The following is a 21,231-nucleotide window of genomic DNA, read 5'->3' as shown; positions in this document are numbered from 1 at the left end:
AAGTGCATTCTGCTCCAGAATGTTAAAATGGGATAGAGGAAGGATGAAAAGAGCTCCCAAGTGGAGCTTGGTAAACCCATTGTTATAGATTTGATCAATATTCAGTATATCAAGGTGAACACTCAACAGAGATTCTCCAAAAGAAGCAGTAATGTTAATTTTTGGGCTCACCTTCAGCTTCCGTATTTTTTTAGGGATTTTTGCTTACATGTCTTAAGAACTTTGTTGTGAGCAGAATCAAACCAAACTTTGTGGGTCTTGGCTTCCCATCATGAGATGCACAGGGTCTGTTACTGTATCATACTGTGATAATGGTTCATAAGAGCTTGGTTTATAATAAATTCAGTATATCTACGGATCTGGAGTAATTACTATAAAGAAATGAGCTTTTTAATGTGATGCCAGATAATTTGAACTCAGTCTCTTGGGAAAATAATGTTAGACAGTTGAGATACCTTGCAGTTTTAAACAACAAAACATATGCTTTTTGCATTGCTTTACTGTCAAATAAGAAAGGTCATCCAGAAAAATCTCCTATTTTTCAATAGAAAAATGATCAAAGTAACAATTTGATCTCCACGAATGTAACCTTCCACATCTTGCATAGGAAGCATTGCTTCAAACTCATTCTAAAAAAATCTTTAAGCAGAATAAACCTCAGGATTAGCAAATACCAGCTGAGGCATATAGTACCATAATGTTTTAACTGGGCCTTTCAAAATAACCCTCAAAAAGGGCATTAACTGACAGCCTTAAGGGACTGTAGATGTAACCCTGAAACAGAGTATTCACCACAGTTACCACTGCATTCAAATATTTCCAAACTATGGAGATATGTGTAAACTGTTTGTAAGTATTGTTTGTCTCATGGAAAGTTGAACTTTCGGTCTTTAAAAATCTTGGCAGGTGCTACGCAATGACCTCAAACCACATCCATCTTAGCCTGGCAATATTAATATTCCCATTCTTTAGACACGGAAACCAAAATAAAGAGGGACTACATTTCCCCAGCTCCCAGGGACACAGCAGGGCCCTGAACCAGGCTCTGGCTTGGACTGATTCTTCCCAGAAAACAAAGTTCAAGTCATGAAGCTGCCATGCACAGAGGATGCTCTGCTGAGAGCATAACACCATCCACTCCAAGGTGGAGAACACCCCCTCCACCAGCTGTGCTCCAAAGAGCATCTGCTCAGCATGTCAACATGGTGCCAATGGTGGTGCCACCCATTCATGCTCGTCCCCCGCACTTCAGCTCCCCTTTATAGCCTCCCCTAAAAATAACAGGCTGGAGTAACATGCAACTCTAGTGAGCCAAAAGGAAATCCAGTCTGTCATGGCCAGAGATGAGCAGCACGGTTGGATAACACTAACTGTGTGTAGAAACTACTCTTTTTGCTCTAACCACTGCAAAAAACCACCTTTTTTTAAAAGTCTGCAGTCATTTCCACTGATCATGAGCACCTAGAGGTCATGCACATATCCAAAGTTGACTCTGGAAGGCAATGTGCGGGCAGCAAATGCATCTGTAAAAGAGTATGCCCAGGTCCTGCCTGCAAATGGAGGATGCTTTCCTGTTATATCCTTTCCAGGGAGGCTGAGCAATGTAGGAGAGAAATCAGAGAGCCCACCAAGAGCACAGGCACACAGTGGGCACTCTCGCTGCAAGGACAAGCAGCAAAGAGAGAAAAAGGAGACTACAGACAACTGGGGCCTCAGCCTGTTGTTTCAGCAAACAGCAGCATTCAGTCCCCAAAACACTCAAATTCCCCATGCATCTGGATCCCCTCAAGCTTGAAAGAGCTTAGGGGAGCTGGATGAACTAAGCACGTCAGCTGAAATTCTTCTCATCTGATACAAACATCATTTTGCTGCCCTGGTTGTGGGTCTTCCTTTCACCTTAAGCACTTATTTGGGCCTGGGTGGATTAGGAAAAAGCTGTTCCCATTCCTGTATACATCCAGAGAGAGCCTGCTTCCTGCCTCTTGTTTTTAAAGGATCTGCCAGCTCCAGCGCTACCAGCTTTCTATTAGAAACCAAAGAGGGATGACTGAAACTATCTGGCAGATATCCCATGAATGTGCTCAGAACAGAAATGCTGCAAAACTTCTGGTAAGACCTTTCCCATCAGAAGAAAAGCTCATACATAAATCCCAGAATCGAAGCAGATGGTGCCACACTACTCAAATGAAAAGTCCCCTGTATTTTGTGGTCTAAAGTCTTCCCTGCACACATACCTGCAATATTTGCTAAATAACCTATGCCAGCTTGTTGCAGGGTTGAATCTGAGGCTTAATAAAACAGTACTGTATGTATAAGAACATCAGAAGTACTCATCAAGCATGTGGGAGTTTTATCTTTCTGGGAATATAAGACTGGAAAGGACACATAAGACATTAAATAGAGTCCCTTGCTACCACAGGCAACTCTGTCATGTTATAAACTGAACAAACCCCATCTGAAACTAGCAAGGTTTTTGCTTTCAATACTTGTTTTCAAAATCTTGCACATTCCTTACTTGCTTTGCAACATTTTGGAGGCTGGAAAAGATACACTGCAAGGCAATTCTCCAGTCATGGGGGACAGGCAGGGGACCCAACACTTCTCATCTACTGACTCTTCCCCTTCTGTGCTCACAGATGTGGAGAACACTTGTGAGGTTTAAGGAAGATCTGAGTAAGCCCACGCTGCCAAGCAAACCCAGTGAAGACAGACTAAATTTAAAATCCCAGGCTTTAATTAAACTTCATCAAATTTCAAATGAGAAATCATGCTGTTCTGTAATTCCAGGTTACGTTAAATGGCCTGAGACAATCCCAGATTGGAAGCCAGCACTGCACGGTAATTACTCTTCCAGAAATACGGCTTGCCTACCCACCCTATTTAGCCTCGATTCTGCTTTCCAAAGACAGAGAGGCACTTTTCCATGCTGGAAATTTACAGCCTTCTTCCCTTGCAAATGTCATTGTTATTTTTCCCCCCCTTAGCAATCTTGTCTCTTCTTATGGGGAAGTTTTTCAGCAATATATTCAATTTGACACACTCCAGGGACAACTTTCTGTAGCCCAGATTTTCCCCACACACTGTTGGGTGGGGGAAGCCTTCACATTTAAAAGGAAAACTGCCAGGGTGCAACATTTCCAACAGCACCGAAGTTTCAAGATTTCAACTTGTCTACGGACTGCTCCCTACCACCATGGACACACAACTGATAACACTGCTGAGGAATGACTTTACAGCCTAGAGCTTGAAAAAAACATCCAAAAAGACACTCATAGTGCAGGAGATAAACACAGCATCCCATGCACATCAGAACTAACGGAGTCTGATTCCTTTAAACGAACAGCGCTATGGTTGTGCAAGTGCTTATTAGACTTCAGAGAATCCACAGAAGAGTAAAGCCTGATGAAAGCTCAGCGTTTATGTGCCATCTCCTTCATCATCAGTACATTATTACCCAGCAGGGAACCCACGTGGAGTGAAGCCTTTACTGAGGGCAAGACTCCCTGGTGCTGGCTCAGGCTCAGACTCCAGCTTTGTGATTTTCCCCAGCTGAGGATTTTGCATCCTCTCCACAGATGCTTTGATGTTGAACAAGGCATGAAGCTCACGCAGCCTTCTCTCACTGAGAGCACTATCTGGTTTCCTCGCTGATAGCTGGATGCCTATCTTTGTGAGCCTTAATGGAACTTCATATTTTATAACTGCTGTGGCTCCGTCAAATCAGGGTGAAATCAGCCAACAGGTTCATATGTCACAGTCAGGGCCTCAGACACACAGGGACTGCAGAAAATCCATCAAAACCTGCACTCACAGGTACCCTCTCTTTTCACCTGGATGTGAGACCTGTGGTCACAACACAACTTATTGAGCAAAATGCAGCCCTGGGGAAAATTCCGTGTGAATTCAGCAGAGCCAGGATTTCACCCAATAACTAACTCACTTCCCATTTCACAGCTAATTCACTCTCCTTTCCTGCTCTGCTACTTTTCCTTTCCGATGTCTGCAGCGTCACTAGAGCAATTGCAAATTCTTTCAGGGCAAAACTTCATCCCGTGCTGAGGCAAATAAGAAGTAATTTCACTAAAGTCAGTGGAGCTACCCCAGAGTAGATTTGGCAGTCAGAAGAGGAGAATCAGTTCCCTCGCCTTGTATTACTGAGAAACATGACAAACAGTACGGGCTTTTCATGCTTTGCCAAGAAGTGCCTGTCCTGGAGTATACTGCAATGCAAGTGAAACAGACCCCTGAAGAATACAAAAAATAATGATTGTTTTATCTGGAGCTCCCTGAAAGAGGCAATTCTTTGCTTAAGGAGCTATGTGAAGCCTGAATCCACTCTTGCTTGTATCACTGTAAAACAGGGGGAAAAAAGCATTGGAAACCAGGGAGTTTGCCCGGGTGCATAATCAGTGTGAGAGAAAACTCAGTGCCCAGGGCCAATAGGAAAAAAGGGGGTTAGTCTACTATCTCCACCCACAAAGACAAGTGCTTCTTTGTCTGCGATTAATCACTTTATAAAGCAAAGGATACTGTTGGAGTTTCTGTTTCTGGTTCATGGAGTTGCTGTGGGCTATGATTTTCCCAAGGCCAGAGATCCAGTGGTTGGCATCATCCTCTGAACTTGCAATGAGGTCCAGGTTTTTCCGCTGGTCTTTGAAAATGATGGAAAAGCAGCGATACTCCGGGACATCCTTGGCGTATTTTTCCATACCTTCTGTTTTATGGCCTGACCTCACATCCCGAATATCTTCAATGGAGACTGTGGAAAGAAAGCAGAGCCTGCTGTCAGCAGGGGTTCAGTCAGTCTCATCTCTACTTGGCAAGGGATATTTAAGAAATTACTCTTTCTCCTTTTCCTGCAACCTCTGGAGGATTCCCTTCCCTTTCCCCCCTTCCCCAACCTTTGGTACTAAAGAAAGCTCAAATCAAAAGGAGCAGAAAGAGCGAGAAATTTTAAAAGGAAAAACTCTTTCCCCATGTTCTTTATTTAACAAAGAAGCAGAATATGCACTAGATGCCATACTGCGATATCATGTTTGAGATACAAATCACTGCTGAGAGTTTGGTTCCAGTCCTTGGAGCATCCCTGTCTTGATCTCTGTCCCCATCTGAGAGTGGGGAGAGTGGAGCTGTGCATCCCTGTGAACATCACCTCACAGGAAAATGAGAGGTGACTTTAGCAAAAGGAGGACAGGGACCAGAATAGTTATTCTTTAATTTGCAAAAAAGTGAAAAGGTAAAATTTAAAATCACATCTATTCTTCTCAGTCACAGTAGTGCAAATTAGGGAGGCAAAGACCAAAGCTTCAGAGCAGTTTAGTGTCACCCGTATGCCATTCTCACCCCTGTCAAGGGTGGACTTGATCCTCTTTGCTGTAAGAAAGCAGAATACTGCTTTCAAGACCATCCTTGCTCATTTTCATCTCTGCCCCTCAGCTAGTGGAAATGAGCCCTGAAGTCACACCAAGTTTGCAAAATGCACACACAAGGCAATCCAGAAAGAGCGATGCATTCAAGAGACTATGTTATTAAACAAATGTAAGTAATGGAGACACCCCTACATTGCCCCTGAGAGCATGCAGGTGCCCTCAAACTGCTGAAATCAGGCAAGCTCCCAACAGTATGCACACCCTCTTTTTGTCTTTCATGGGCCACTTAATACATCTACAAAGGGCTGAGAGGAAAGGACAGAAACTGCTTAATCACGTTTGACTGCTGAGAAACTTAACACTCAAGTAGGGATGGCACCTACACACAATAAATGGCAAAAATGTTTGCAAAACAGTGTTGGAGTCCATAACCAAGAAAGTCTCATTGCACTTTCTTGGGTGGGAAACAGACCAGTTAACATTTTGCAAACATCTACCAATACCATCTTGGGGCACACATAGAAAAGGCAACGCATCTGAGAGATATTCAGCCATCTTCTATAACAAGCATGCCAAAAAATAGATATAATCACAGAAATTCGAAAAAAAAAAAAGTTAGCTTAACTTCTCCTCTACCTCAAACTGTAAATTACAGGTAAAAATTATTTCCTGTGTCACAGATGCATTAGATCGATTTTATTTGTGCTTATCTTGAACAAGCTTTGTTGAAAAGCAGTCCATGAGTGTAAAATATCCCCATTCTTTAGCTGAATAGGAAAAACTTGCCTTTAAATACCCATTTTATCCACTCCTTCATTTAAATTGGTGTAATTTCACCATGTGCCCAGTTCATTCAAAGTCAACACTGCAGAAAAACACAACTCAGTATCCACTCTGCACGTTTTTTGCACAGCTGCCCTGGGATCATCCAAAAATCATCAGATGCTCATTAGAGTTTGAAAACTTTCCTTTTTTCCCAGAGCAGTCATGATAATACTCAGCTGCTAGGGGGGAGAAAAAAAAAAAAAACAACACCCCCCCCAAAAAAAACAAAAACCACCCAGAACTTCAAAAATCAGTGGCTTTCCAAAACCAACACTTGACATTTGCTTTAAATTCTCACCACATGTTGGGGTGGTCAAACATCTTCCACAGCACTTTGCTGGTTTGGTTCCTATACAAGAGCATACCGTGAGGACCTTCCTAGAGCTGGCAAAGCTCCTCCCTGACAATTGTAAGCAATTATCTTTGTGTGGTCTTTTATTATCAGTTCATAAAGGCCAACGGTTGATCAGTCGGAGGGGAGGAAAAGGTTGGGTTGCAATGGGCTGCTGTGGAATTACGTTATCTGGCCAATTTACTGTAGAGTGAAAGTTTATGGTTTTGAGTACTAAAACCATCCTTGAAAGAAAAAGGCTGCAATTCCCTTGCAGCTCGGCTGCTAATGGAGAGCCTTGCTAGTGATTTTGCCCATTAACTAGGACATTGGGCAAACAATAGTGATTGTGCCTCAAGTAGAACTACACCCTTAGTGTAAAGGATGCTATCATGTCTGGACAGATTCAGTTCAGTCAAAAAGCCTAAAGTTTAGTTAGGCTCCTTTTAGAGCCAATGGGAAAAAATAAGCTTTTGGAACACAAATGTTCTGTCCTATTTAGATGAAAACTTTAGACTAAGATAAATCATACCCTTAATCCACAGCTACAATGGACCCTTGGTCAGAAAGGAAGTCCAGGCTGAGCATCTCAGATGCAGATGTGTACCATGCAAATAGTTCATAAGTAGGTGATTCTCCTCCACTCCCAGTCTCTTCTGGTTATGGCAATGCAAGTGGAAGGATCATCCTGTTGTTCCTCATCACCTGCCAGGTGCTCACTACTGCTTGGTTCGTAAGAGTTATTGCCCCTTCAGAATGGCTAGCTAGTCTGTTTGTGCAATCAATCCCTAAACTTTGGGTTGGCAACGACCTAGTGTTTCCAAGACTAGAAAATCTGATGTTAAATATTGGAAATTTAGAACGATTCTTTGGAACCCATTACCTGGCAAAGTGAATCCACTGGAAAAGAGAACTGTGTGGGAGGAAAAAAAGATTGAAAACCTGTGTCTGGAAGGGCTGGCTTGATCTCTTTGGGGTATGCTGAGAAGAGGATGATAGAGGGCACAGAGCTCCTCAATGCAGAAAAGGTACAAAGAAGGCTGGGTGTCTACCGTAGCCACGCAAGAGACAAGGAGAGAAACTATCAACACAGGAACTGTTAAAAAAGCAGGGTGACGGAGGACACTTTTTAAAGCTTTCCATAGCTTGGTCGTGTGTACTGCTTTCATCTATCAATAAAAAAGCTGAAGCTAAAGGAGTCAGCCCAAGCCATCTGCAAATGTTATCTCTTTTCTGGAAAATCTTAACCCAGCATGAGTACATTATCAGCTGCTCCCAGTGAGCATACTGTATTAGCAGTCCCAAACTGTGTGCTCAGCTGAGCTATCTGCAAGGACAAAACAGAAATAACTGGGGGACAGAGACATTTCACAGCAGAGGAACACTTCCAGCAAATACCCATCAATCACGTATCCCTGCAACCTCCCTGTTCCTTCCCCATCACGCCACCATGGGGAGGTAACCACAAGCAGAAGAGAATCTGGAAAGTTTGCATCTAATTCTCCTGAGTGTTTATGTCTGCTGAAGAGGTGGTTTGTGTAAAGCCCAAAACATGAAGCACAACACAAGGAAGCTTGTGTCCTTCCTGGCCTCCAGACATCAAGTCAAACAGGTTACATCCTGGTCAGCCTTCCTGGCTGCTGTGGATGCCGCCTGGCCAGTGCCACAGCTGAAGGCTCCCCACTGACATGGACATACAGCAACATTCCCTGGAGCCGGTGAAATTACTCCTGTCTGAACTAGTCTCAGGGAGATGTTGAGAACTTTATTTTTAATCCTCCTTTCAATTTTCACCACTGGATACTGTCCTTGTCCTCCTCCCCTGCTAATTCTCAGACCTTCTCCTGTTTCACCCATGGCATTTAGCAGGCAGGTATGAGTCAGGTATGCAGGATGCAGGAGGCCAGTTTTGACAGCCATGATGTTTTCAAGCAACCAACATGTATCTTTTGACTTGGATTTCTCTCTTCATGGCTTTCAAGGAGCTTGCTCTTACACTTGCAAGCTCATCTCCTCATGCAGAAGGAAAAGAAACACCTCTCAAAGGAAAACAAAAGCTGTGATTCACACTGCTGTGCCTGTAACCAGACTTAGAGAGTCTGCAAGTACCCAAGTCCAAAACCGTGACCCACAAAACCTTGCTGAGCAGCTGCAGAGCCTCACCTGTGCCTCTGCCTGACCCAAAAGCTCCCCTGTGCCCCAGAAGTTAGTTCCTTCCTTCAAGTGGCCCCTGCACAAAAGGCTTCCCACCTCTCTCCAGCAGGACCTGGGCTGGCCTGACCACCCTCCACGAGGTGCCCTCAAACACATCCCAGTGCAAGGATTTCAGCCCTACGCACATGTGGAGCGGGGATGGATGTTCGTGTGAGAACCATTCCTGCAGGAAGCAGTAGGGAAAGGGACATAAATTCAATCTCCCTATCACCCTACAAGCTGTAACCCCAGAGTCTTCAGGCACACATCTGAGTCACATGCGTGCACCATGAGCCATTGGGCAGCCAAAAATACAAGTGTTTAAGAGCCAGAAGGACGAGCCTGATGATGTGCTTAATGATTAGAGCACTTGTCTGAGAGATGAGCCCTGGCCACTGGCCTCTCCATCTCTTCTCGCATCACTGCTCCTCAGGTGAAATGTCCGGACCGTGCTGGGAGCATGGACAGTAAATAAAGAATACAGGGAAAGGAGGAACGAAAGCAGAGAACAATCATCCTTTGCCTTCCTCCTGTTTGACAGGCAGCCCTTTGAGAGGAAATATTTTGTCAAGAGTCTTACAGAAAAGAGAGAGAACAAGGAATTTAACCTGCATCTCCTGCAAACCACTGAGCATGTGAAGGACAAGGACCAAAAGGTGCTTCTCCTTCCTTGTGCCTTTCCTGATAAAGAGGGAGAGGAGGGTCCATGTACAGACACTTGGAGGCACTGCCAGAACAGCTGTCCTTGAGTTACTCATGAGGGGAGGGGGGCAGTTTTTTCGCTCTGGGGGAAATACTCCTCAGATCCTTTCCTTTCCTTATCCTACCTCCCTGTCATTAACAAGTGATCTCTGCAATGTGGCATTCAGTCACGCTGAATTACTCCATCCCGCTCTAATTGTCTCAATAAGTCACTTCTGTTTACTGTCAGGAAATGCAGATGAGAAATGTACTCAGCTGTTAATGGCTTGCACCATATTTGCACACAATACTGCACGTCTGCAGAGAGATCAGACCTTCACCAGCTGCAGCTCAGCCAGGCTGGCTTAGCATCTTGTCAAGAACAGATGAAAGCTGCTACCTGACCCCAGGACTGCCCTGCCAGCCAGGATGGCTGCAGCGAGACTACATGAATTTCACAACACACTGAGTACGTAGGGCAAACTGGCACTGCGAGCTGCTTCTCTCTTTGGTTTCACCCCAGAAAAAGCAGTTTAGTTGATTTCAGTTTCACCATAGGCTGCTGATGCTAATGGCCAAACACAGCTGGGATCAGGACCTTTGTAATCAGCAGGAGCTGGAGCACTGTCAACTCCCTGAGCTGGGAACACCAAAGGTTATCCATCACCATCATCCCTGAGGGATGCTTCAACATAATGATTCAAGGGTGGGTTTAGCATGAGCCCCACTGTGCTGTGCCTTCTTAGCCCTGACCGCATTGCTCTTTCATCTCCCTGTGCGTGAATTACTGCAGGCCCCAGCTGCTGATTCCTCATCCATTCTCTTCTCTCCCCCTCCACTGACTTGCTCAGCACGTTGTTTTAACTTGAGAACTGCTGCACAGCAGTCTGCCCGCATTGCTGGTGTGTATCACCAGCTGACAACCAGTGATATAATGCACATGTGATTTTACAGGTTGTTTCAAAATACCTTTTAATATAAGGTCTTTACCCAATCTTTCTGTCTACCCATCAACACTTGGAGCACTGATGTAAATAGAGTGATCTCTATTTACATTCCTTCCACACATCACAACCAAAGCCCTGCAAACTATTTCTGCAACTAGTTCCTACTTCTCCTGCCATTACAGTGCTGCTAAATTTGGATCTAAGGCTCTCAACACTTCTGTCTTTGCATTTAACATACACTATGGAGAATAAGGTCAATATTTGTCAGCACACTGTTTGTGATGAAAACTGTCCCAGCAACGCATGCGGTAGCCTGATTCAAAATTAAATCGAAAAAACAGGCAGCTCTGCATTTGAAATGACTTGTTTTATGGGTTGAGTGATTTTGATAAAAACTAATGAGACCAACAGACAGACGGTTTTGTTTTCACAGCTGACGGCTGCCTTGCATAACACACTCACATCAGCAAATATTTTTCCAGGGACAAATACATGTCTGACCATGAAGCAATGATTCCTAAAGAAACTGCCTAACCAGCTCCAGAAGGAAGGTGTTGGTGCAGTCAAATGCCTGCGGTGTGTGTACAGGCTGCTGAGAGTTTCTGTTGACTTTCAGGCACTTATCAGGAACAATTTAAAAGTTTTCACTTTTTGACTTCAGCAAGCACAGAGCAATATCACGTCCTTTCCGTTCTTCTGCAAGCAAGTTCAGGGCATTAATTCAATAGAGACAATCATTCATTCTTCCACAAAAATGGCATGGTATGTTCATTGCATGGCATTTTAAGGGTGTTCCTAAATTTCACAGGAACTCAAAAATGAAGGAAAAAGCCTTCTGCTGAACACTGGTAGTAGGCTATACATAAAGCTTTTGTACTATGTTTAAACCATGCAAAAATATCCTATAATTAGGTTAGAAGTCAGAGGAACTGGAACAAATTGTGTGCATTTTTAATAGTAAGGATAATTAATCATTAGATCAAAATATCAATTACATTACTTTAAATAATAATACAATCATCACTTGCAACATTTAGTTATGCACCTGAATTTAGCTCACCTCTGTAAATTGCTCCCAAAACTAATTCTTTTAACCAAAATGCAGGAAAAAAAACCAAAAATAGTAGTTTTTATGTAAAGCTTTTGGCCAGAAATTGAAATACCTCAGCCAAAACTCCTAAACTTCTTTCTTGACTACACAGTTAGTGACTCAATGACGCACCCCCAGTGAGTCATCATGCTTGGTGCAGTGTGTGAAGCTCACTCATGGCTGTCACGGGAAACGTCATCTCCCTGAGCCTCCAGCAGAGAAAGTGTGCAGGAGGTAGCAGAGCACCAGCTTCTCCAGGGCTCCATGGCAGCACCCCTAAATCTAAACAACCCATTCAGTCTTTTCCTTCTGGCTTCGAATATTCTCTTTCTCCACCAAATGCTCAAAAGGATGTTTCACTGGAAAGTTTTCAACCATCCCTACAAATCCCCAAGTTCAGAGAGTTTTTAAAGAGATTGAGTGTGGCTTAAGTGAGCTCACGCTAGGGATTTCAGCTGGTTTAAGAAAAGACTTTTAAAAAATTGATTTCGCTGAAAGCAGCACATACCTTTTTTCTCTCTTTTTCAGGTAGATTAGACCTGATATTTGACCACAGCTAAATAAGACAGTGTTATGGACAGGCTGCTGCTCTTTGAACACAAGCCCCTCTGCCTCCTTTGGCTCCCCTTCCTCGCACCATAGTGATACTCAGGAGTGAACTGGCTCCGATTAAGTGTCCACCTAGCACAAACCTTTTCTTTGCACCAAAACTGTTAATCCTGCCATTTGAACCCTGTTGTCTTGGCCCCAGGGAGAAAGCTGTCCCATGTGTAAAAGCCTCATGGGCCAAAGAAGCATCCACCCTGACCATTGGTATAACAGAGAGAGAACAGATAGCAGCAGTGTTTTTAAGGGCCCAGTATGCAGCTCAGACACAGAATGCACAGAAGGCTATGGTGAAAAATGGATTCTTAAAGGTGCTTTTGTGCAACCCTTCATGTCCAGCATTACTATGTTTCTGTGGGAGCCGACAAGAGAGTACGCACAGGGCCTAACATATTTGTTGGAAAACTGACCACTTAAGATGCTTCAAGGACTTTTGGAAAAAAACTGTTCCCTTGGGCCTAAATACTGAACACTGGATTATGGATAATAAGGAAAAAATGGATTAGGTGCTACCTGCATAGAAACCATATTGGAATGGCAGCCTACCCCCAAAAAAGCCCTGTGGGTAATACAGCTATCAAGACAGCATCCAATCTAAATTTCCAGTTGTTTAAAATAAAGACAACAAAGGAAGGTACTGCTTGTACCCCATGTATCTGATCCAGGCAAAATCTGTGCCTGTGACAACCCTGATATGTTGGGGGTTTTTAACTTCAAGTATCTGAGATTCTTCTGTCTAACCTTGGCAGTCCCCAGTTTTATCTACTAGACACCACCATACAAGGGTTTACAAATAGCTTTTCTGCATGATTATAAGAACAGTAACAGGAATAACAGGAAACTGTCCAAACAAAAACATAACCCTTAGTGTACCCAGACTTTGCTCCTCTGAGGCTCCTCCATCTGCTTGCTCTCAGCAATGCTGCAGATAAGATTAGACCTGAGTTTCCATTCTGCTCATTCTTTTTCCTTCCTAAAAAAGGCAGCTTATCTGCAGTTTTAGAAAGGCTTTGTACTAGAGGGCAAAGTTACTGCCTGTTAACAAGGAAGGGTGACCCTCTGGGGAGACTCGCCTTGAAGTCCCTGATTTTGAGTATCAAATCATGACCCTGCACTCTTCCTCTGCTTTTTGATTGCCTACACACACCGAACCAAATGAGAAGGCAGCCGTAGTGATAGAGCCTGCCAGAGGACACAGCACTAACCAAGGGTAATCGTCTCTATACCTAAACCCAAAGCAGCCCGCTGAAGTCAAAAGCTTAAGAAACTCAAACCCAGTGATCACTCTGAAAACTTGGGGATGGAAGGTCTCGGAGAACCAACAGAGGAGAAAGGCATGGGAAAACAGATGTCCTTGGCATTATGGCTGGGGACTGGGCGGATGTCAGTCCAGTACTCATCTCTCTGGTTGACTTCCAGCTTCAGGTGCATCCACAGCACCTTTCGAAAGCAGCCCCAAGGTGGCCCTCCAACCATCCCAAAAGCTTGCACCACAACTGCTGGCACAGCTTCACATCCTCCCAGGAGTGTGTGGAGGACAGCCTGGCACCAGGCATGCTCCCGTAGCCTGCCGGGTGTACGAGTGCAAAGCCAGCCCAGCTGGAGCCCTGCCAGGGCTTACTTTTTCAGAGCAGCAAGGACAAGCTCTGCCTTGACTGCCTTGTCTCTCTTCCTTACTATCCTGATGACAAAAAAAAAGAATCTCCAGGGAAAGGTGTGCATGCATGGAGACCTTATGGAGCATACATGTGGGTGTGAGTCAGTAGGCAGTATTACTCCATCTTTACTTTGCACTGAGGACACTCCCAGGGCACAGCAAGTTCTCCTTCCTGCCGCCGTCTCCAGCAGTGTGGCAATGCTGGTTGTGCCCAGTTAGCAAAGCGTATCTTGAGTGCTGTAAATCCACACCCATGCAGACACACTCCCAGCCTGTGCCCAACACCCAGCTCAAAGGATTCAATCTTGCTGCAGGGCTCTTATTGCAGCTCAGTATATAAAAAAAAGTTACAGTTCCAACAGCTCTCCACACCACTGCCCCAGCAATGGAGGCAATGGGTTCAACCAGTGCTTCTCCAAGCAGACATCAAGGTCCTGGAGCGACAGCACAAGGACGCCCGCCCATTTACTTCAGAGGACTAGGTGGGGTCTAGACTGTTGCTGGAGATGCTCTCAGCCCCCATAATTTGGAAACTGCTGGCTCAGAGCACAGGAGAGAAAGCTCTGAAAGTCTTTCTTCTCCACTCACATCCTTTTTTGCTTTATAGCAAGACATTACCTGGGAAAGGACTTTGCTTTTATATGGGACAGAGCTCAACAGAGCAGGCATTCCTAGGGAGCAAACATCCACTAAGGTCTCTGCATTTGTTCTTGTTATCATGGGTTATTGCATTGGTACCTAAACAGCCCAGCTGAGCTCAGGACCCTGCCATGCTGGGCATGCAAACACACAGTAAGGGACAGCCTCCAATCCAAGGCCTTTTATAGCTAGATAGAGGAGGAGAAAGGAAATGTGTGGGGAAGGATGCACAAAGAGATTAAATGAGGTGCCCAAGGTCATGTGAGAAGAGTGTGGCCATCAGGGTTATAAACACAACATACTTTGCCCTGCTACCTTACCCCTCCTACTGGAAATCTTATCACTGCTTGTGGAAGGGGATTAATCTGGAACACCCTCCTTCATTTAGTTAATTGTGATTGCTACGAAAAAAAAATGTGTAGCTAACATGGGCAGCATGTTCTACATTTCAACATGCCATAAAATTCCACGTTATTAATTTACCTCCTGGCTTTAGAAGACTGTGATGATTAGTGACAGAGAAATATGTCAGAAAAATACCAAATGAGAAGAAAAAACAGATATAAACAGATATTACACACCCTGCCCGATCCTGTTTTGACTGAACAATTGGGCTCCTCGTCCCAATTATGGCCCCAAGCTGGGCAATGCTGGCACAGAATGGTTTTCCCTGTGTCCATATAATGGTGACTGTTGTATCTGGATGTTTTACAATGGGCCAGATTCTGAGTTTCCAAGATAAGGATGGGAACAGGCTTTCCTTCCCAGCGATATCTCCTGCCAGCCCTTGGGTCTCCACATCTCTGTGGTTCCCTTGTGAGGCTTAAATGCCAGCTTTCTCAGTGGCTGCAGGCAGAAAAGTGTCCTGGCAGAGCCCAGACCAACAGCCCAAGCGCACCATACCACACTGCAGATGCCCAAGCCATGTCTCACACTGAGCATTAGGGCTCGGGCACCTGAGTAACCTGAACTCTTGCTTTGGGGAGGAAACGAGCCAGGCAGGGCTGCCGAGACCAGCACGGCCCACCCCACAATGATTTTAAGCAGTAGCTCATGAGCTTGGGAAATGTGGCCATTCCTGACATGGTGGATTCCTCCCAGCTGTCTCTGGAGCTGACAGCATCACCCAGTTTGCGTGTTACAGGAGGTATGAAGGATCTGGTCTCATTGGTCCAAGCCCTACCTCCACACCGCAAGCATAATGGTCCTGGTTCACCCCAAGCACCTCTGCCCACAGCGCCCCATGCCTATGATGAAGCAAACTTTACTTACAGATCTGCGACTCTGGAGACCTCAGCACCTTCTTCGATTCCTGCCATATGGTTTTGCAGTCCTCCTGGAGCTTATAAAACCTCTCCTTTCTCCAAGAGCCTGACTTCACTTTTAGCAGCTGGCTGCCTTTCAGGAGGAACTTGAGATCCTTGTCATCTTTCAGGCCTGCAGAGAAACAGTAGTGGTAATGTTGTAAGAGTCAACTCAAGAAATGATGCTCATAGGATCTTCCCTTCCACAGGACACTAATCACAGACATAGATAGACCACTGCAGTACAGCCAGGTCTGGGGAAGACAGCAGAGCAGAGACCCAGAAATCTGCCATGCCACACTTTATGCTCACAAAAGAGGCTGGAGCCTTGTAGATTTCTTAGATCTGAGTCCAAAGACTTTTGCACTATAATTCTCAGGTGGCTTACAAACATAAAATATCTTCTTCCCAGCAAATATAGTCTAATGTTAGGATGCAAAAACTACAACAAAAACAACAACATAACAGTAAAAGCAGAGGAAGGAAAGTTGTATAACTTGTAATTGGAGTACTGTGAGGAACTTTCAAGTGATTTCAAATCTATTCTGTGACAAATTTCCTTTGTGAAAACAGGAATACACAAAGATATCTCTCTTCCTTCTCCGGCAAGCAGTCCCCTTCCATCCACATGGGAATTTTGAAGATCAGTGTCATGAAGCTTAGGACATACATAGATAAGTTTGGTGACAGGCAGCATCACATCAATAACGTAGCAATAAGGTAACAACCATGCTCTCCTCATTGCCCAGCTAGTATCCGAGAGGACCTTTATCTTTCTTACCCTACTAGGCCACCACAATGCCAAGTAATGATAACCAGACCTTCTGATTCCAGGAACTTCAGATTTCACATCTTAGCCTAGATTCAGGAAAGCACTTAGACATCTCAAGAGGCAACAGGCATCTACCGAGACTTTGAAAATATAGATTTGGCATTCTACATGGTTTTGAATGTCTCAGCAGTATATGATTTCCACATACCTAAATACCTTGGAGAATCTGTCCCTCAAAACAACCATTAATTACAGATCTGAAGTGTGTGGGCTGGGGAGGGTGAGAGCATGAAACATGAGAAACACATCCTGGGCTTTCGGTAATAGGCACCTTGCAACTCTCTGACATTGCATGAAAGGCTGGTTCAAAGCTGGTGAAACAGCATGTAACTCTGTAGTACTGACCAAGCGCATCCCAACTCAATGGGATTTTTGCTAGCCTTATCTTGACAATGCAGATAACCACTTGGCCACTTGCAGCCACCTGACACTCACATCATGGGAAATTTCCCAATGCTACATAAATATAACATGGGGTCTCACAAAGCAGAAATCCAAGTTAAAAGTGATTTATGCAATAACGTTTATATTGCAGTGTGACATTACCCTGTGACATTGAGTTTGTTCTTTTCTGGAAGACGCAGCTGCCTTGAATTGTTTTTTAAACAGGGCAAGGCAATAAACTACCAAGAATCACTTCAGACCTGCCTGAAAAACAAAGCTTAGGATGAGATCCGAGTGGCCAAATCCCCAGACTCCTGACAATTCATACAGGAAACTGAAGTGCCAGATGCTGCAGAGCACCAAGGTGGGTCATGGTGGCTGCAGCAAAAAGCAGCACCATGAGTTTGTAACCAGGATACATTGGCCTAAAGAGAGCATTTTAGTTTGCCAAAGAAAGCCTGAGATATCCATCAGAGATAATATTAGGGGTGTCCAGTGTCCACTCAGTGAGCCACTCACATCATTTTACTGGTGCAGATGCCAAGGAGCATGCCCGGAGCTGAGCTTGGCTGAGGCATCCAGAGTTGAAAGCATCACAGTGGGAGCTGGAGATCCTGAAAAGATGGCTGTGGCCTCTCTCTTTCCTCTATATTCAATTAGCTATCTCATTAATTAAGTGTCTTCCCATGCTACAGCATCCCCTGGGCCTCTTGGCTCATGTCTGGTCCGGAGGTTCCCAAGAGGAGAATTTGAATGCCTCCTCCTCTGGAAACCTCAGAAAGAAACTCATGGAGGGAATTAAAAAAAACCCATCTCCTGCAAAGCACAGGGTGAAAGATTGATCCCAGCTATGGGATCTGGGACAACCTCCTGGGTTTGCTGAGGTTCAAGCATGCCCAGGGGTTGACAAGAGGCCAGACCATCCAGATGAAGGACAGACACCACAACAGCTTTACAGGTCCTTGGTCTCCTGAGTTGTGGTGTTAAGTCTTTCCCTCCAAGGCAAAGGTCTTCCAAGTGCAGAGAAGATACCACAGACTTAGGCCTCACTAACATCTCTGTGGCACCCTCAAGGTTCCTGGAGAGGAAACAAACTTCTTCCTTCTCTCTATTCACCCACAACATTTCTGTTCTGGCTCCCAGCCTCATTCCTTCTCTTTCTTCAGATCCCAACCATGCGAGGCATCGTTATGGGACTAGGAGGAAGACATGTCATCCTAGGGTGACATGAGGAGAAAAGCAGGAAAACCATCAGATCATTTGAATGCCTATGTGCATAAGTGTGTAATGAGAAATCCCTGTTAACTGGGGCATGTTTAGTTACACAGACACTGCATACAGCATGTGTAACCTGTCATGCTACCTGGACATCTCAAAGATCTGCACCAATGTAATATAGGCAAATCTGGATGGGCACAAGCAGTGGTCAGGGGCAGATTCCTCTCCTCCAAGCGTGATCCACATAGGTCAGACACAAGCTGGAGCTCAGAGCCCTTCATCCTGCTCACCGGCACAGCCCAGTCAGTGCATTAGCGTGGGTCAAAATTCCCCTTCCTCTTCAGAGGATCTGACTACAGGTTGGGAGCAGCCCTCCCACTCCCCCTTGGCCGCTGTGCCTGAGGACCAGGCCAGGTTAAATGACTTGGCAAAGGAGGCCACTGCACTTCACAAGAGCAGGAGGGAAAGATGAAGAGGGATGGTGCATGGTGAAAGCATGGCAAAGATCAAAGATGGCAGGGAGCGTCAGTCAGAGGGCAGTGAGACAAGCCAGGGAGGGGACGAGGACAAGCTTGCCTATAGGAGACAGCGGGTTTGGCCAGGAAAGGGCGAGAGGGCTAATCATGGGTGTCTAACAGCTCTGTCATTGCTTTGACGTGGGAAGCCTTTCAGATAGAGAGCAGTCACCCAGAGTTGATCGCTGCCGGTGGTGACCCCAAGTACTGACTGAAGCACCCAATGGTGGGCCCAGAAGAAGGAGGACCATCCCCTTAGCTGGGTGGGCACAGCCTGTTTCAAGCCTGTTTTGCGTCTGTCTAGCAGCAGTTCAAGCTCAGACAGCTAAACTGGCCAGGAAAGAGGGACAGTGTTTTGGGCCCTGCCTCCTATGCCCAGTCCAAGCACTGCCACAGACTCTTTAAATGACCTTGGGTAAGTCACTTAGCTTCTCTATTCCTATTTACAAAGCACCAGCATTTTGTTAGGCCAGAGATGGAGCAGAAGATGCTCTGATCTCCTGATACAGGAACCACAAACACACCCCTGATGTGCCAGTGGGACATCACTCTCAGCTGGTCATTTGAATTGCTCTCCGGAAAAAAAAAACACCTTTTCCCAGCAGAAACCTCACTTTGGGTTTTATGCCTGAACCAGCTCCTGAGCATTTCTGCCCAACAACCCCATGGAGCTAAGGAGGTTTGCAGTCCAGAGCTCCATCTCACAGCAATGGAAACTTGTGTAAAAGAAACCAGAGTCGTCATACACACACATCATTTAAAAATTAAAAAATACTGTGCAGCAGGACAAGGATATTGGTTTCCAACTATATAACAACACTAGGCATGAGAAGCACAATCACCACACTGAAATAGATGTCCAAATCCTGCCTGAAACATGTGGCAGGACTGTGTCTTTCTTAGCATCCTCTGTGAAATACCAAATACATACTTGGCATGCAAAATCGCAGAGTGTGTTTCAAGGGTCAGGCCCCCCATCTCGCAAAATATCTAAAAAAAAAATATATCTTTCTAAATGGGATATATTTAGTGTGCAGTAATGTTCAGAGTGAAAATCATGTTTGGCAAAGGTAGGAGTCCCTCAAGCACACACCGCACTGCAATAACCATGAAGTTAATATACTGCACTATGAAGGTTTAGACACTAAGACATCAAAAATCTTAACCTTTGTATTATCCATCTCAGGTTTACAGCAAGCAGGAAACACAATAAAACGATAGCTGTCACGGTAGAAGCGAGGCTTTGAGTTCACTAAGGAGATAGAATGATGTCTATAGAAGACAGTAATAATCCGTATTTCTGCATTGCTCACTTGCAAATTTGCTGATCTGATATAAACACGTTAATTACAACTGCTACAATACAAGCCTCCTCCTGCCTGCTCTCCCCCTCCCACCTGGTTTAAGGCCAGACATAACTCAGGTTTTCTGGTTTAAAAGGGCAGAAGGCCTTTCTGATAAAATCCAAAGAACTTGGGTGGGTAAATGGCTATTTTCCATTTCCACCTGCTCTGTAGCCACAGAAATCAAGGGACTCGCATCCACTTGGCCAGCAACGAGTTCATGGCCAGACACAGAAACTCCCTGGGTTTCCTCTTTCTTTTCATCTGGTGAATGCAGACCTCTGCGTAGTTCCTTGGGCTCATATAGCAACTGGCAATACACCACTGAGAAGTCCTAAAATCAGGCAGGAAAAGGGCACCGACTTCCCCAACCAACCTCAACCAGCGACAGTTCAGAAAGCCCAGCAAGAAATCTGGAAACCGACCCTTTGCCGAAGAGGTCCCACTTTCTTTGATGCCTCAAACGGAGCGGTTTACAAATCTGGCGGGTGGTTACAGGCAAAGGAAAGGAAAAGAAACCTCGGGAGTTTAAAAATAACCGTGGGGCTGCCTTTAGGGTGGAGCACTGCCTCTGCACAGGGAAAAGAGGCAGAAATCAAGCGGCTGCCAGAGCGTGGAAGTGCCGGGGGGTCTGACCAACTTGTCCCTTACCCAGCCTGATGCCGTTCAAGGCGGCCACTCTACGACTCTGCTCCCGTAGGATGTTTTCCTGGGACACGCTGCGCTTGGGCTGCCTTCGGAAGCACTGCATCATCCAGCCTGGGGCTCGGGGAAAGGCGTCGGGAAGGACGGGGGGGGGGCCACGCCACCCCTGCAGGGATCCCTGCTCATCCAGGAGCCTCCGGCGTGCTCGGTGTCAAACGGGGCTCCGAGGAGGGAACGGAGGCAGAGGACGGCAGGGGAGGGCAGAGTCCGGCCGGGGGTGGGACGGTGGGAAGTCTCTCCTCCTGCTTTGCTCACCAGCACGCAAAATTAGACCGAGGAGCCTGCCGGCAGCTGCCTAGGTAGAAGGAACAAGTTTTCCTACAGTCATACGCCAGTGGGTTTTTATGCATCATCTCCAGGGGCTGGAGGAGTCCCAAACGTTGTTTGTGGCTCCTAATCAGTGCCTGGGGCTTGTCAGCTCAGCCTGCCCGCAAACGCCTGGATGGGAGGGAGCCTGCCTCCACCCTTCCTCTTCTGTGCAAAGCGGCTCCGTGCTGTTCCCACTGACTTGCAACGAACGGGAAGCTAAAAACACCTTTTAGCCAGGGCAGACGTAGCCCCAAAGCTGCTCGGAAACTGTGTTTTAATGCCC

At 45.5% G+C, this 21,231-nt stretch overlaps 1 protein-coding gene across 1 annotated transcript in view; it reads right to left on the bottom strand.

The window, feature by feature from the left end:
- The window catches only part of PLCD1 (phospholipase C, delta 1), a 47,388-nt gene extending 26,703 nt beyond the window's left edge, over window positions 1-20,685 (bottom strand). Inside the window, exons 1-3 of the mRNA XM_010561133.1 lie at window positions 20,586-20,685; window positions 15,611-15,775; window positions 4,531-4,759 (exon numbers count right to left, since the gene is read on the bottom strand). Of these exons, the coding sequence (XP_010559435.1) occupies window positions 4,531-4,759; window positions 15,611-15,775; window positions 20,586-20,685 (494 nt within the window). The remainder of the gene's footprint in view (window positions 1-4,530; window positions 4,760-15,610; window positions 15,776-20,585) is intronic.
- Between the last annotated feature and the right edge of the window lie 546 nt (window positions 20,686-21,231).

The sequence above is a fragment of the Haliaeetus leucocephalus genome, unplaced genomic scaffold, assembly GCF_000737465.1.
Source record: "Haliaeetus leucocephalus isolate CR32 unplaced genomic scaffold, Haliaeetus_leucocephalus-4.0 Scaffold0, whole genome shotgun sequence".
NCBI lineage: Eukaryota > Metazoa > Chordata > Aves > Accipitriformes > Accipitridae > Haliaeetus > Haliaeetus leucocephalus.
Note: the sequence above shows the minus strand (reverse complement) of the source record. Positions and strands in the feature narration are given on the sequence as shown.